Source organism: Dryas octopetala, chromosome 1 (genome assembly GCF_963921425.1).
Source record: "Dryas octopetala chromosome 1, drDryOcto1.1, whole genome shotgun sequence".
Taxonomy (NCBI): domain Eukaryota; kingdom Viridiplantae; phylum Streptophyta; class Magnoliopsida; order Rosales; family Rosaceae; genus Dryas; species Dryas octopetala.
Genome location: NC_141366.1, coordinates 3486429 through 3503275, shown reverse-complemented (window position 1 = coordinate 3503275; position 16847 = coordinate 3486429). Strand labels below are relative to the sequence as shown.

The 16847-nt window shown below is 35.7% G+C and overlaps 3 protein-coding genes across 4 annotated transcripts; 1 reads left to right on the top strand and 2 right to left on the bottom strand.

Moving 5' to 3' along the window:
* Positions 1–912: 912 nt before the first annotated feature.
* PK1B (protein kinase 1B) lies at positions 913–4496 on the top strand. 2 transcript variants are annotated; one of them, XM_086236838.1, is made up of 7 exons: positions 913–1178; positions 1477–1574; positions 2168–2481; positions 2790–2925; positions 3017–3159; positions 3289–3412; positions 3611–4496. In XM_086236838.1, the coding sequence occupies exons 2-7, from the start codon at positions 1523–1525 to the stop codon at positions 4105–4107; spliced, it is 1266 nt and encodes a 421-aa protein (XP_086092964.1). In that variant the 5' UTR covers positions 913–1178; positions 1477–1522; the 3' UTR covers positions 4108–4496. The 2 variants fall into 2 exon arrangements, with proteins under 2 accessions (XP_086092964.1, XP_086092973.1); XM_086236847.1 differs by lacking the exon at positions 1477–1574.
* Positions 4497–5451: 955 nt separating this feature from the next.
* Positions 5452–8596, bottom strand: LOC147296553 (Protein kinase superfamily protein). The gene is made up of 4 exons (XM_086230236.1): positions 7993–8596; positions 7081–7341; positions 6631–6753; positions 5452–6303 (listed from the first exon to the last, which is right to left on the bottom strand). The coding sequence occupies exons 1-4, from the start codon at positions 8377–8379 to the stop codon at positions 5725–5727; spliced, it is 1350 nt and encodes a 449-aa protein (XP_086086362.1). The 5' UTR covers positions 8380–8596; the 3' UTR covers positions 5452–5724.
* A 7474-nt stretch (positions 8597–16070) lies between these two features.
* Positions 16071–16457, bottom strand: LOC147296552 (flowering-promoting factor 1-like protein 1). Its single transcript, XM_086229398.1, has one exon. It carries the CDS (start codon positions 16455–16457, stop codon positions 16071–16073), a length of 387 nt encoding a protein of 128 aa, XP_086085524.1.
* Between the last annotated feature and the right edge of the window lie 390 nt (positions 16458–16847).

The following is a 16847-nucleotide window of genomic DNA, read 5'->3' as shown; positions in this document are numbered from 1 at the left end:
GATGTTTCCTAAAACAAACATTTTATATATCTTAGGAAAAAAAAAAGTATGACGTGAAATCACTCATTCAAATTCTTCCATGCAACAAATGTATATTTTTATTTTAATATATATTATTAATTTATTTTTTACAGTTCAATTTTTTGGTTTGATTACTTTGATATGAAGATTGACTGATATGTTATGAGAACTCTAATTCTAAAGATATTAGGCTCGAAACTTCCCACCTTTTGCCCACTGATTTATTGTCGACACACACACACACATTTGTATATATATATATATATGTATATATATATCTCTTCAAGAGCATGGTCTTAACTCTTAAGCTTTTGGGGTCTCTTGTAGATGGTATGTAGGACCCTATATCCATCGATGTACAGGTAATTGTAATTATATATGTTAGCCCACTTGAACCAAATAATTGGAGTTTTTCAATTGATGTTTCAGAAAAAGCACATGTTTTTTAAATATGGACTACCTTTGAACGTATTGTGATTAAGACTACTTATTAAATCTTATCTCTATTTGAATCCCTACTTTAGATTTCCATTATATTAATTTTCATCAACATTTTCTTGTTTTGGCATCTCCAATTTTTCTAACTTGTTCTCCACAAGATAAGATATCCATAATTCATACGTGTGCATAGAAGACTGGATCAAAATTGGAAAAAAAAAAAAAAGCAAACAAATATTCAATGTATAAATCAAATTGCAGAGTTCCCAAGCCGCTAAGCCAAGCCATCACCGATCATGCATAGAAGAATGGGTTCTTTGGAAACCAAATCCAACGGCTGAGAGAGGTAGCAGAGGTGAACTGGCTTATCTGCTCTGACTTGACTGAATATAGATATAGAGAGAGAGAGAGAGAGAGAGAGAGAGAGAGAGAGAGAGAAAGAGAGAGAACATAAACAGAGTAGTAAGAAAACGTTGAGCTGAAGACCGGGACCAGCCCGCCATTAATGCAATACTCCCCACCTTCCTACATCACTTTCACAGCGCTCCAACTCCAGCCCTCTCTATCTATTGCGTACCCAACTCAAATCAAAAGCTTAGCTGCTCAAACTTTTTAGTCAACTTGCTCTCTGTTTGAGCTTCTCAGCCACTAGACTAACTTTGAAAGCATAAGCCCACCTCACTTCCTATTGTCTCTCTGCGATTCGACAAAAAGAAAAGGTTGGTTATCGGATTCTTTATGTTCCAGTTCATGGGGTTGTGTTTATTTTCTATTTAGATTTTAAAAGTAAGCCTTTTTCTTGAGAAAAAGGAATAAGTTAAAGTTGCAGTTAAAACCGATCCAATTTAGAAGGTTTTTCTTTTGTGGATGAGACCCAACTTTTCTTTTCTTTTCTTTTTCTTTTAGGGGTTTCCATGAAAAAGTTTATATTTTTGCTCTGGATCTGTTTGGTTTCACTGTTCAATGTGTAAGTTCATTCCGAGTATAGTCAGCTGAATCAATCTCTGTGATCTGCAGACAGAGAATACAAAAAAGGGTGGTTGGTTTTCTAGGGTTAGTGTTCATGGGGGTCTGCTTCAGCGCCCGAATCAAAGCTGAGAGCCCGTGTAACACAGGTACATAGACTTCACAGTTTCTGTGTGGTTTTACTTATTTGATTTTATAGCTCAAGCCATTATTGTAAGTTAAATCATGAAATTTTATGGTTTCTCTCTCTCTCTAGGTGGAGTGTGCAAGTTCTGGTTGAGTTGTGTTGGGAATTTTGGGTTTTATCTAATTAGGGTTTTATCTAATTATAGGATGTTTCAGTTGAAAATTGTTGATTTGCTAATACTATTACTGGGTGTGTGAGGATTGTTGTGAACATTAACCTCATTTTAATTCGGGCCCTGTTTTGGAAATCAGATTACTTCAAAACTCCAACATTTTCCCATATTTACTTTGTTCTGTTCAGTTGCTAATAGATTCTATAAAAGAGTTTCTTTGAAAGTACCTGGCTAATAATCTCTTCTCATTCCTCTGATGGTTTTGTTCTTCTTTCAAAATACAGCCAAAAAAAGAGAGAGGAGAAGTTAGCATTCCTTTCACTTCTCAATAACTATCTTAGCAAATATGGTGCATGGGATTGAGTTAAGCATGCATGAGGAGTCTGATTCATACATTGGTGGTGACTATAAAATTTATATAGACTTTACATTTTCTTGTGCAGGTTCAAAATTTGTTAGTGCTGATGGGAATCTCAGTACAAGCAGCAAGGTCTCATCATTTTCAGCGCCTCCAACTCCTCGGAGTGAGGGTGAGATCTTGCAGTCCTCCAATTTGAAGAGCTTTAGTTTTTCCGACCTCAGAATGGCCACCAGGAATTTCCGTCCCGATAGTGTGTTAGGAGAAGGTGGCTTTGGTTCGGTTTTTAAGGGGTGGATTGATGAAAATTCATTTACTGCTGCAAAGCCTGGGACTGGCATAGTGTTGGCTGTGAAGCGGCTTAACCAAGAAAGTTTCCAGGGTCACAGAGAGTGGTTGGTGAGTTATTTTCTCCTGATTATATGCTCCACAAAATGAGAACTAGCTCAGTAGCTCATCACCATACTTGATCAGTTGATCATAAAACATAAGGAGAACCTCTTAGCATTCGGTTAAGGTAGATGCAGACCCACAACAAGCTCTACATTGGTGCTTTTAAGTGTCAACAAGTCATCTTCTAGGGTGGGACTTGCATCTTGGAAATTCCTACTGGAAAATCTTTTTAATTATAGAAATTTTTAAGCAAATGTTTGCTACTTTTCTGTTCAAGATTGACTTATCCTGTGTTTTTTATTTGAGTTTTATAGGCAGAAGTGAACTATCTGGGTCAACTATATCATCCTAATCTTGTGAAATTAATTGGCTATTGCTTGGAGGATGAACACCGGCTTTTGGTGTATGAATTCATGCCTCGAGGCAGCTTGGAAAATCACTTGTTCAGGAGTAAGTTCTTTCAGTTACATATCTGGACACCTTTGACCCAAAAGGGCTTTGATTAATTAATGTTATTAACTCTAAAGTATTGGTGTACCAGGAGGTTCTTATTTTCAGCCTCTTTCTTGGAATCTCCGCATGAAGGTTGCCCTTGGTGCTGCAAAGGGGCTTGCTTTTCTTCACAGTGCTGAAACGAAAGTGATATACCGTGACTTCAAGACGTCGAATATCTTGTTGGATTCGGTATGTGACTACTGAAGATCTTCTTTACTATTATTATGATTGTAGTATTGTTTGATGGATTCGGGGATCTTTTGACTTCCTTGTTGGCTGCTATACTGAGAGTTTCTTTGTTCTGTGATATAATTCCAGAACTACAATGCAAAACTTTCAGATTTTGGTTTGGCCAAGGATGGGCCAACAGGTGATAAAAGTCACGTCTCCACTAGGGTGATGGGGACCTATGGATATGCGGCACCAGAATATCTAGCCACAGGTATTATTTATTTTATATAAATTTCAAGTCCTCAGCTGATTTCAAATCTCTAGTAATCTTTTTTCATTTTCATTTTTCCAGTTGCTTTTGACCATTCAACTTAGAGTCTTGCCATGTGCTTTGGTTCTGTATTTTGATTACCATAAATAAAAATTGATGACAGTATCTCTTAATGGCTCCACTTTTCACTAACTGCAGGTCATCTAACAGCCAAGAGTGACATTTATAGTTTTGGAGTTGTTTTATTGGAAATGTTGTCTGGCCGGAGAGCAGTTGACAAGAATCGGCCATCTGGGGAACACAATCTGGTGGAGTGGGCTAAACCCTTCCTGGCAAACAAGCGTAAGGTCTTTCGCATCATAGACAACCGTCTAGAAGGTCAGTATTCAATGGATGGAGCTTATAAGGCGGCTACTCTTGCATTACGATGCCTATCCACAGAATCCAAGCTCAGGCCAAACATGGATGAGGTCGTAAAAACACTGGAGCAACTGCAGGATTCTAATGTCACAGGAGGCAGTCAGAGCAATGCGCAGAGGATGCGCAGACGAAGTGCAGATGATGCTTACAAAGCAAAGCGTGCTGCTGCAGATGATGCTAACAAAGCAAAGCGTGCAGCTGCAGATGATGCCAACAAGGCACAGAATAAACCTGTCGCTTATCCTCGGCCTTCTGCTTCTCCTCTTTATGCATGAAAATGGGATTCAAAGAAACGGCAAAAGCTGCAATATACCACTGTTCGTCCAGTGACTGTACAGTTTATCCTTGCTAATGTATTCACGTTTCAACCCTTTCTTGACAAATTACTAGGGGAGCTTGTAAAATGAGCAAATGCCACAATGTTGTCTTCTGAATCACCAGATTGTAACAGTAGCTTGGAAAAGTAGGGATGCAATGCAAGTTCTTTTGTATGATTGATTAGCTGTCCATTTTCCTCCACCTGCATCGGGTCGTATGTTATTTTATTTGTTTTAACTTTTTTCTTTTATAGGCGGGTTTCTTTGGCTTCCTTTACTGATACCAGTTGTATTATGTTTGTATTTTTTTCCCAAAGAAGGAATGGAAAAGAAATTTATGATCTGTATGGATACCTTGTTAAGGTTTCTCTGTCTTACTTTATTCTTTTGGTGCTCCTGCTGAAGTTTTCATGTGCATGACTATGACTACTGTGTGACTAATGATGTCTATTGAATCTGTGGCACTTTTGAGCTTTTCTTTTGTTCTCATGTAAAACTGGTACATAATAGGGAAAAAAAAGAGTTCCCTTGTGTGAGACCTTTTAGTGGAGCTCAAGTAGAGCTCGTGTTTAAGTTCACTTTTGGATCCCAGCACCCGCCCAACCGACCCAGCAGAAGAGATAAAGTTCATTGAATTAATCAACTTCATGCAGCGAGCGTCACTAAGAAAAGGAGAGAGGGATAAGCATCATCACCCAAACTTCCAAGCTTGATGCTTCTTTGAGAGAGTTGGTTATCTTTCTTTCGATATATTAGTCAAGAAATTTAAAGCAGGATTTTTCGAAATAAAAGCAAAGATTCTTCCAGGATTTCTTCATAATATAACTGTTTATATACCTTCTTAAAATGTTTAACCATTTTTCTAAAAATATAGAAAACCACATATTTTGAGCTTTGGGAGTACTATGTGATTAGTTGAGATGCGGATCAAGATCTTGTATTCTCATCACAACCCACATATTAACTCGTTATCAATCACGGCACAGCCTTAACATGATAAAAAAACATGTTAATTTTATAAATCAATGATGCTAAAGAGACCAAATTTTTAGGTTAGAGAACCGCATTATATGGTGGACTAAGATCCTCTTCGAATCCAAATTTTGTTGAAACTTATCTAACGCCCTACCGAAGCTCTTAGCACCGCCCACTAAGCAGAAATTAAACATGGCCACATCTGCTTGTACTATGCAAACCCATACATTTGAACTATTTTAACATTTGGATTACAAAACAAATTTGGCATTTGATTGCCATCATTCGCGCTCTCCTCTAAGACAGTAATACCCGTTACAGAGAAGAGAAGATGAACTTGTGCCTCATATTTTGTGTATTCAAGAAAGGGATGCATGCCTCAAAAGGGCAAGCTTCCCCGACAATTTATATTTACAACCATCTAGCAAAAGGAAAAGAATGGAGGGGAACCATTTTACCTCCATAAGTTTTTTAAGAACAGCAAGTATCTGTATTGTCATCAATGTGAAGGTAGAAATGCATCCATCTTCCATTTCTAGAAAGGAGCAGAGCACATGGATGATGGATCTTTTTACTACCACAAGATCGCTGATAGCTTTATCACGAAGTTCTTATCAACCCAGGGGTCCAGTTTCTCCAATCTAACTTCCCAATAGATTTGTTTCTAAAGTTTACCATTTCTCTTATATCGAAAACCCTTTTCAGATAATTGTTTCCTTGTTTGGTAGGCTCGGTTTCAGTCTCAGTCTCAGTCTCCTCCACAGTTTCGTCCTTTGCTTCTTCAGGTACGATGGCAGGTTGAGGGGCAACTTCATCTTGAGATGACAGTTCATCTATGATGCTTCCCAAAATCCCAACCACCTCACTCATTTTTGGGCGAGACTTTGGTTGTTTTGATAGACACCTATTAGCTAATGATGCAAGCTTTTGAGCTGATTTGATGCAACACTGCCCTTCAAGCCGAGGGTCTACGATAAGGTGGAATTTCTTGGAGTCTGAAACATAATGCCTGACCCATTCCAAAAGCTTTTGCTCACTCCGGGGCAGATTTCTCTCCAGCGCCCTCCTTCCAGTGATGAGCTCATAGAGAACCACCCCAAAGCTCCATACATCACTTTTAGCAGTCAGCCTCCCAGTCTGTACATACTCTGGAGCTGCATAACCTACAGTGCCCACAACCTATAAAAACGAATGTTCATTGTAAGTAATGCATTCTGCATACTAGCAGATTGATACAATTCACAACAAACAAGCAAAGACTTTAAAAGACATCATTTAATTGGTCCCATTTCAAGATATGGTGGTGTGATCATTTAAGTCTTCTCAGAGAATTTTCAAACTGCAAAAGAAAACCTGGAATATTCAACAACCATTTAATTTTTGCCACTAATATCTCCTTGGTAAAGCAAATGACTCTGCATCCCGACACCTTAAGAGGATGATATGTGCAAAAACATTATGAATAGATAATCAAACCTTTTCCACTCAAACAATAATAGAACTTACTGATGTTGAAACATGACTCGTTCCCTCGGGAGGTCCCTGCCTTGCCAGTCCGAAGTCTGAAAGCTTTGCATTGAAGTCCTCATCTAGCAGAATGTTTGACGGTTTAAAATCACGAAATATTAGCTGCACCAATTATAAGGCAGATCCAGATCATATTGACTAGCGAGCAGTTGAAAAAGTAACCTAAACAACAAAATATAGGCCACAGTATATGAGAAAAGTGGTGGGAGGTATTTACTTTCTTTTTTGTCGTTTCAAAAGATACAGAGAAAAATCATAAAATTTAAGCACACAAGGGAAAATACTACTCTGACCAAAAAAAGGGGAAAATGCTACAGAAAATCGACCTATATCTGTACTTAATAATATAAATGTGAGCAGAAATGTTTATACAATCCATACAAACAACCCGAGAATAATGGTGATTTTGATCAAAATAGACAAACGTACCTGAAAATCCATTTCTTCATGCAGGTATGCCAATCCACGGGCTGCATCTTGAGCAATTTTTAATCTTGTCATCCATGGGAGAGGTGATGGAAAACGAACCAATAGATGGTCCTCCAAGCTTTTATTACGCATAAGTTCATACACCAAAAGCCGTTGAATCCCCCTTTCATCATCTTCTGCACAGTATCCTACTAACTTGACAAGATTTGGGTGCTTGACAACGCCCAAAAAGTTGACTTCATTAATCCACTCCTTATGCCCCTGAATACTAGAATGCAAGATACTGTAATCCCATTAGACAACCTCAAAGCACTTGGAGAATGACATTCTACATCTAAAACTACAGCCAGATTAAAAAAAAAAAAATTGACCTTTCAAAGAGATTCCTGATCCAAACTAATCATGCTCTCCTATGAGCAAAACTAACTGGAAGTATAAACCTATACAATAAGGTTTGGTATAGTAACTATATTATTGGGCTCTAGTCTTTGAAAATCATATATTCATTTCTAGAATAATGGTTTATTGCTCATATAAATCAAGGCCACGAGCCGAATTCAAGCACTGCCTGAAATTCATGTTGGAACTGTGGTACAGTATAGCAGACATTTTAGCCGCAAACCCAAATCCCATTTAGAATTTAGAATTCAAGCAAACTTTCCCACCCCACATGACCCCATGTCCCCAACCCCTAAAAATCTACAAAGAATAAAACAAAAAGAAAAAAGAAAAGAACCCAGAAAGCAACGGCCCCAGAAAAAAGCAGAAAAGGGAATGACTATAGTTGAAGTGAAAGGCTAGAAACATTCAAATTTTTCACAGAACCATTTTATTTTTTTGACAATATTAAGCCAACAGTTAAAAATAAAAGAAAGAAAAATATATTATGAAAAATGGGATGAAAGGGCATGCCTGGAAGCCATTACGATTCAACTGTTTGATAGCAACGTCCATTTTAGTGTCATCCTCAGAACCAATGACGACTCCTCTGTAAACGCACCCAAACCCTCCCTCCCCAACCAGCAAGCCCCTACTGAACCCTCTGCTCGCCGATTTCAGCTCCGCGAACGTGAACAGCCTCAGATCATTGGCCCTCCGCTGATTCAGCAGCTCGTAGAACGCCGCCGAGTCCGACAACTCCCTCGAGTCCGAGTCGAACTCGGACCGCCTCGTTGTGTCGTAGCTGCTGGAGGCGACGCTGAGCGACCGAGCCCAGGACACCTTCGACGCCGCCCTCGAAACGACGCCTGGTTCCTCGTCGTCCCGCCTCTCCCCGTTGGTGAAGTGGAAACACTTCATCAGCTCACAAAATTGCAGAGAGTCGAGAGAGAGAGAGAAGAGAGAGTCAAAACTGAGGTGCTTGGATCACAGAGACGAACTCAGATTGGTTTCAATTTCAACGTGGAAATCTCTTTTTTCATTTTATATTAAAATTGAAATTAAAATAATGAATTCGGAAAAATTAGGCGGCGATTTTGTTGCGAGAAAAGCAGTATCGAACAAGAAAGTGGGTGGGTTATTTTCTGTTTGGTTTGTGTTGTTTTTTGTGTTTTTGATTGGGAAGCCCATCGAGGGCCCATTGTCGTTTTATAGAGCCGGTCAGAGTGGTTCACGAGCGACTGCAGATTTTGTTTCTTAGTACATCGGAGGGCCCAGGAGTTGGTTCGGGGGCATAAGAGGAATTCCCTGTACTTACTTTGTCTTCTGGGTCACCCCTCAGTCTATCCACCTCTCATTTTCCTCAAACTTGTCCTGCTGTCAATGTCTTCTAGAAATGTATGCCGTATGCGCACCAAATCATATTATTTGTATTACAATGATAATAGTTGTTTCACACTTTTTTTTCTTACATTTGTATCTTACTTGATGTGTCATTACTTTACTGAAAAGGTATTTTTTTTTCTTTTTTATGTTTTATTTTTTAATTTGTAGCGTCCAATATATGAATGCTATATAAGATGGTATAAAATTGTGGTATAAAAATGTGATAAGTGTAGTATTACTATATTTATTATTATTATTCCTTTTAAATATTAAATACACATAGTAATTCTACATGAAAATTGTAATAGAGAGAGATAAATTACAATTAGCCAATTAGGGGTTCGATGTGTTGGTGGTTGTAGCCTTGTAGGTTCTAAATTTGTTTTGCCAAAAAAAAAAAGTTATAGGAGAATAAGGCATCAGATTCACACTTGAAAATTGCAATTGATCTAACAGTGAGGAAGGGCAGAGGTTGTGTGAGGAGGAATTCACAAACAAAATGTTAATTACAAATCATTAGAGGAGCAAATACACTAAAGCTTCGTAAATCGTAAGAAACAATTATAACCGGAGACAACAAAACACATGCATCAGTAGTTGTGGTTGTCCCAACTCCCAAGTTCAACTGTTCAAGGATGAAAATATAATTTACAGCAATTATCATGTGCTACTGTACGTTAAGTCTTTTCCCACTTTACAAGCAACTGACCACATTGATTAACCTGAAAAATGGCGTGCAATATTATTATCGTGTCTCTTCCAACATAAAATTATATCCCACTTATAAATTATTAAATTAAATCAAGTGAAATAAAAAAAAAATGGTGTTCACATATGATCTATTTTACATAATGTAATGACGGCCCTGATTGATAGTGACAACCATAGGTGATAAGATCATGGTCATTCTTCGGCCTAACTATGACAAAATTTTCAAGATGGTTGAACTTGCAAGTAACAATTTTTGAAGATGCATAGGTGTGCAAGAAATTTGTTATTAGTTATTATATACTATGTAAAATATAAGTACTTAAATCTCTTTTATGCAAAAATAATTTATTACTACACTCATATATAATTTAGCTTGCTTCAAATTCCCAAATGGTCTTGTTCCTAAATTTTCTTCATGAATAATACCATTTTGCCTATCATTACTTTCATAAATGGTGTACTTATTTAAATTTTCTCTAAGAAGCCTTACGTTGAACTAGTCCAGTGTATGTATACCAAAAACCCATTCAACAATATGGCAATGAGTCAATTCCACATGTTATTAAAGAGCTGACAGAGAAATGACATGTTTTATGCATAATTTCTCTTTCTAAGAAAGCCTGCTATATATACACCAATTGATGGCAATAAGTAACCACACTAGCTAATCACTTCACTAAGCCATGATATCTACCAATTACCTACCAATCTGAGATTGCAATTCCTTAACTATGCAGACTTGTAGGTGACGCACTAATTAATCAGATCACTTTGTCAAATAGTGAAGTAGGTAAGAGACAACGTCCAATATTGCCAATTACTTTTTGTAGTACTGAGTGGACCTCAAAACAATGTTGAAATTTGAGATTTCTTCTCTTAACAATGTTTCTAGTATTTACCAAGTTACATATGAAATGGCTCATAAGTCATAACACCTTAACAAACATGACACAACTTTTGACAAAAAAAAAAAAACATGAAACAACCATGACCCATGACCCATGACCCAAATCCAGTACTCGGACCCCATATACCAAACAAGGCCCCCAAACTCTGACCTTGGACCTTAAATTTGAACCCCAAACCCCGAATTTGGATCTGGCTATGAACCCAAACCCATCCCTAGGCCCTGCCCCAACCCTAGAGTAATATCCCTGTTCCGAGTCTCTAATACCAAACCCAAGACCCTGAACTAGGATTCTGAAATGAAACTTGTGTGCATTGTTTGGTGTCACATAACAATATTGAGTAATAGAATAGAATAGCTCAACTACTTAAAAGATGACATATCTAAATTTATTGATAATATTTATATTTTTTGAACATGTTTCATCTCTTTAAAAATTTATTGAGTGTACTGACGAGATATTCTCCAATAAGGCAGTTGTGCTACATGTATAGTGTGATATTTAATGATACACTATATATTTATTTCGAGTAAAGTATATAATTTTAAAAAAATAAACACCATACATGATGACATAACATACCATGATTATACCATAACCCTAAACTAATTAAAAAGATGACATATCTAAATTTATTGATAATATTTATATTTTTTTAACACGTTTTATCCCTTTGATTTTATTGAGTGTATTAACAAGATATTCTTTAATAGGACAGTTATGCTACATTTATAGTGTGACATTCAATAATACATTAATTATATGTTTATTTCAAGTAAAATTTATAATTTTTAAAAATAAACACTACATATAATGATTATAATGATGTAACATACCATAATTATACTATACATGTGGTCAAACAATCCTACTCAAAAATTTCTAAACAAACAATCTTATAAAAAATTTAACGGATATTTTTGTTTGCGTTGAAATTTTTATCAAATATTATATTGTTGACATACTCTAATTAGAAAACCAATTTTGCTCATCGAGAATTAATAAATTTTCATACAACCTGACATGTGGTGTCGCCTTTTCAGACTTGATGATTGGAGTGGGTGGAGTTCTGTCTTTGCACAGAGGATAAATTCTAGGGATTCATTCTTGGTCACTTTGGTTAGCATTATTGATATCCTGAATGTGAATGGATGACACGTATAATATGTTCGCTTATCTATCGTGATAGATAATGATGGTGTTCATCACTATATATTTTTGTAGTCAGCATAGACCCAAATTTCAGCCTTTCAAAGTCATTAGGGCACAATTTTTTTTTTTTCTGAGAAAGATGTACCATCGGACAGAATTTCAAGTGGTGACTAAGTACGGTCAAGATGTTTTTTATTGTGATTTTTATTCCTTTAATTTATCGGGAAGAATTTATTTTATTCTATGGAATTATGAAGCCCTTATATCCATTTAATACAAAATAGTAGATCTGGTGTATGTATTTATTAATCTTGTTCCAGCCACATCTTTATGCAAGTAAAATACACGCAAAAGAGGAGTCAATAAATCGAGAACATTAAGAATTTAAGAGGGACTACGTGTTTGACCAAAAAATTGAAAGACCGACTAGGTCAATGAAATCATAAAAAAAGATAACTTAACTTTAGGTCAATGAAATAATTTAAAAAACAAAAACAAATTGTTTGCTTTCATCGGTGAAGAGGTTCTTTATTTTTTCAGTAATTTTGTACTTTTAATAGGTAAGAGTTCGCACATTCATGATTTTGAGTTTGAATTTTTCTTCTTTCAAGATCATTTAGTAATTTTTTAAAATCTTTTTTGAGAAGATAGAGTAATTTAGAAATTAATATATATTATGACAACTAGTAGTAATATATACATTTTTTATTATGACAACTAGTAGTAATATAGAAATTAAGTAAAGTATGCATTTAAAATGAACGTATATGAGTTTTGAGTCTTCTGTTCATAAAATACTTATATAAATTTAGACTAAAAATATCCTTTATATATAAGTGGATTAACAATATCAACTGAAAAGACTCACTTTTATATATAAATGGATTCCGTCCTATCTAGAGATCTCCTGCCAAAATTTTCTTACTCTTAGAGAGTTTTGGTAGATAAAATTATTAAACCTTCATATATTGAAATATATTAGGCACTCTAAAACTCTGGCTGAGGGGAAAAAAATTGTTGTGTAGGTGTATAATGCAAATTTTAGACGAGTAATGTTAGATGTATACTACACTGATACATCATCTAGAAGCAAAATTACACAGTAAGCTAGCATTCCAAAATCTTATGTGTATATAATTATATATCACAATTAATCTAAATAATAATTCCAAAACCAATATCAAAAGCATATCCTAAATTAGGGATCATTTAATTTGGTTCTTAGCTTCACGGTACCTGCCCATCACCATGTTTATATAGGTACCTCTTCAAGGCTTGAAGCAGTGCAAACTTAATTCGCGACTAATATATTAATCTTTAATTTGTTAGTAACATCCTTAATAAACTCGATCACAACTATTAATTAAGAAACCAATTAAGAGTGGGCGGGATGCAAATTGATTAAAAATGTTGACTAAACACTGAGTAGGCCTGGCTAATGGATCTGCATGTACGTACATTCTTGCAGACTCTGAGTCTGGTCTGTGACACCTTCATGAATGATGACCATGACCATGCAGCAATGGCTAGCTATGCATGTGTAGTCTAATCACGTAAGAGCTAGCTATCATCATGATTTTCCTCTCCTTCTTGCTCTGTTGCTAGACTTGCTTCAATCTTTCAATTTAATTCCACGCTCTTCTTAATTGTTCTCTCTGCCCTGAAACGAAAATCAAGTACTTTTCTCCAGCTTCCAGGAAGATATCTATATACAGGGACCACCCCAAGATTCGTAGTCTCTATTCACATGCACCAACCTGATTTTTTTTTGACCACTGAGTCATTGAAATCAGACCACAGAAAGACAAATTAAAGAGGAATGCTTATATGCTATCTATCTTTTCCTCGGATTTGTTTTTATTGAACTTATTTCACAATATAATTTTATGATTAAAATTATTTATTTTTAAATAATTATTTAAAGATTATTTTTATAAAAAAATTAATTAAATAAAAAATCAATTGATCATGTAATGTTATAAATAAATTAATGATAAATTAAATTATTACTAAATTTGTTGATTTATTTGAACACAATTATATAATCAAATAATTTATAATTTGGTTAATTTTTTTACAAAAATAATTTTTATAATTAAATTTAAAAAATAAATAATTTCAATCATAAATTTACAAAAAAAAACACAAGAGACTCCAAAGTGGTGGGGGGAGAAAAATTTCTATGAAATAAACATAAAAAATATAAGACGGTGTTATAAAAAATTTTCACAGCTGGAGATAGGAATCATCATACATACTCTGCATTTATGAAGCTAGCTAGGGTTTAGACTTTAGGAGCTCAGCTCGCAATAATGACCACTGATTTATAGCAAGGTACTGGTACATGCATGTATACAAAGTACAGTTAACACGGGTTCTGTTCATCAATTTGAACACATAGCATGCAACTACCACCTCTTGCTGCCTTTTGCATTTACTCTGCAGCTCAGACACTTCTGCCTTCTGATCAAGCTAACAATCAAAAGAAAGGAAATATGGTAGCTACTAGCTAGCTTACCTAAGTAGCTACAACTTCTTGATTATGACTCTAAATTTCATAATGAATTACAAATCCCAGTGGGTATTTAATTTTCTTGGTTCAATTAACACTATATGAATGAATAATTTGGGGGCTCACCTGTGACTATGGTTGGGTTGGTTCACTCGAAAAATCGATAAACTGATCGAAATCGACGGTCAATTTATCGACAAATACTCAAATGCTAGTTGTCCGAAGAGATCGGTGTCGGTTTGACTACCGAACCAACATCCTAGTTCGCGATAACAGTTGGACCAGTCTAAACCAATAGTTTACCACTATTGAACCGATATATATTTAATTTATTTTTAAAATATAGAAATAATTTTTGGCAGTAGCAGTTTAATTAGAGGTTTTTAAGAGATTTTTCAAAAGTTGTCAAAAATCTCTTCTCAATCCCAAGTTCAAGAGTGATTAGTGAAAATGAATTTAACTTGGATAGGAGGGTTGTGAATCCTTTTAGAGCTTCTTTAACTCTCAAAATAGTAAATATATTAGTGTATACTAATAATTAGTTTAAAGCATAAGAATTTAATTTCTATAATGAATGAGAAAATTTAATTCTACGAGAACTTCACGAACTTGAATCAAGTAATAATTTAAGCTCGTTGCCTTTATGTTTGAACATGGTTATTGTTTGCTGCCTTGCCGATAAACTAATAATTTTTATTTTTTTGCAGTGATGTACTTCACAACTATCCACAAGTGAAGTACCTCCTTGCTGGTCATTGCTGCTGCTAGCCTGCTGCTCACTTTGAAGGCTACTTACTTTGCTGGGAATGGTCTTATTATGTATTCAGTATTCTTATATAATTGGTTTAAAGTTAAGGTTGTAAACTAATGGTCTTATAATGGTCTTATTTTTTCAATTTGAGTTGTAATTGTAATCAGGTTAAAGTTAAGTAGTTAAGGATTTGAATAATGCATAGTTTTAATTAGGTTTAAAATTAAGTAGTTAACAATTTTTAATTGTAATTAGGTTTAAATTCAAATATCATAAAATAATGTATGGTTGCCAATTTTTACAACCTTGCCAATGCCAAATAGTGAGAATTTGAATGCAGCCCTTAAAAATTAGGCCAAAAAGTGGCCAATATCAATGTCCGTCAAGGCTCTCACCGATCTGAACTAATCAACTGTCAGTTTACCGCCTTCGACAGTGTCGAAATCGATTTGGAATTTGCCCAAACTGACTAATGTCCGTCGGTGATGGTTTGTGGGTATCGGTTAGGTTACCGAACCCAACCCCAACCCCAACCCCACTTATGACACCCTACCTATGACAATGGATCAAGTGTTACCCAAGCACTTATACATGCATGCACTTCAAAGTTCAAACAAAATCCGTATCAAAATGGTTAAACCCCATAAGCCTTAACCTTATGCTTATTCAAGATAAAAGGAAACCACACATTAATAAAAAGCATATATATATACATATTATGCACCAACTGACAAATGAAAAAAAAAAAAAAAAACTCAGCAAAAACACAAAAATATTCATCAATATAATGCATATCAAATACATTGCAAGTTAATATTTTCTTATCAAATATCAAATGTTATAATACTATTAATATAAAATAATATATAGTCTAAATCGACAATTTCATAATATAAACATGTTAAATTGGTAGTACATGACAATTTGATAATTTATCAAGGAAAATTATTTCACATGCATGATAAATTGGTAGTACATATCAACCACATATATTTTGGGATTTTGACTACCCAATTAATCCGATCGAGAAACCCCAAATATTTAAATTTCTTTTCTTTTTTCAAAAAGAAAAAGAAAATTTACTTCACTGTTGAATAGCTGAGTCGTTAACACACATATGATGGGTCGTGGCATTTTTACATGGATGAAGGAAACGTGTTGACGATGATGAAGAGCACTATAAAAATCTCAACTATAACGCCGCAGCTGCAGGGTCACGAACTGCAAAGAAGGAGCGATTCTTGACGACGATGTCGTACATGTGAAACGGCTTCAAGTGTGCAAAGTTGGTAGGGAGGGAGATGAGGTGGGCCGAGTTCTCGGAGCGGTGGAATTGAATCAGGTCGGGTCGCCGTGAGTTGGGGTACCGAGTCCACCCGAGTTCACTGAGTCGCTGCTCGAGTTCGGCGTAGGAGCGGATCACTTGGTTCGCTGGGAGGTAGACAAGGACTCTGGGTCGAGCACCGGGCGCAGTGGCTGTGCCCGGGTAGGGCGGTTCTTTTTGCTCGAAGGATTCCCGGGTCGGGTTGGTGATCAGCCGAGCGACGCCGTTTTTGTCGAATATCCAGACGCCGGACATTGTGACAGAGACCCAGCTGAGACTAGAGAGTGAGATGAGTGCAAAGGTTGAATGACGAAAACGACACGTGATGAGTGATGAAGTTGTGGGCTCAAAGGCTTCTATGTATAAAGTAGGGTTATGTCTTTTGTAGGGAAAGTTAGGCAAACCCTATTCTACTTATAGGCTTATAGCCCAAGGAAAAATTATAATAATTTACCATATTTTGGTCTTTAAACCCTCTTCTACTTAACATCTTCTAGCTAGGCATTGTTATTTGTTAACAATTTAGCATATTATTGAGCTTTCAAATTCTTTTACTTTATATGTTGAGGTTTTTATGAATATTTAACTCTTAGACTCTTATTTAATCGCTGGACTAGTTCAAATTCATTTATTTTGGTTGTTCCA

Excerpts from the sequence above, each read along its gene's own strand:
- LOC147296553 (XM_086230236.1), bottom strand. The coding sequence starts at position 8,379 with ATGAAGTGTTTCCACTTCACCAACGGGGAGAGGCGGGACGACGAGGAA. Across the intron at positions 7,342-7,992 it reads TGAATCGTAATGGCTTCCAG|GGGCATAAGGAGTGGATTAA; the intron begins GCATGCCCTTTC and ends TCTAGTATTCAG. Across the intron at positions 6,304-6,630 it reads CGAGTCATGTTTCAACATCA|GTTGTGGGCACTGTAGGTTA; the intron begins GTAAGTTCTATT and ends TCGTTTTTATAG.
- LOC147296552 (XM_086229398.1), bottom strand. The coding sequence starts at position 16,457 with ATGTCCGGCGTCTGGATATTCGACAAAAACGGCGTCGCTCGGCTGATC.
- PK1B (XM_086236838.1), top strand. The coding sequence starts at position 1,523 with ATGGGGGTCTGCTTCAGCGCCCGAATCAAAGCTGAGAGCCCGTGTAAC. Across the intron at positions 2,926-3,016 it reads GGAAAATCACTTGTTCAGGA|GAGGTTCTTATTTTCAGCCT; the intron begins GTAAGTTCTTTC and ends TTGGTGTACCAG. Across the intron at positions 3,160-3,288 it reads CGAATATCTTGTTGGATTCG|AACTACAATGCAAAACTTTC; the intron begins GTATGTGACTAC and ends ATATAATTCCAG.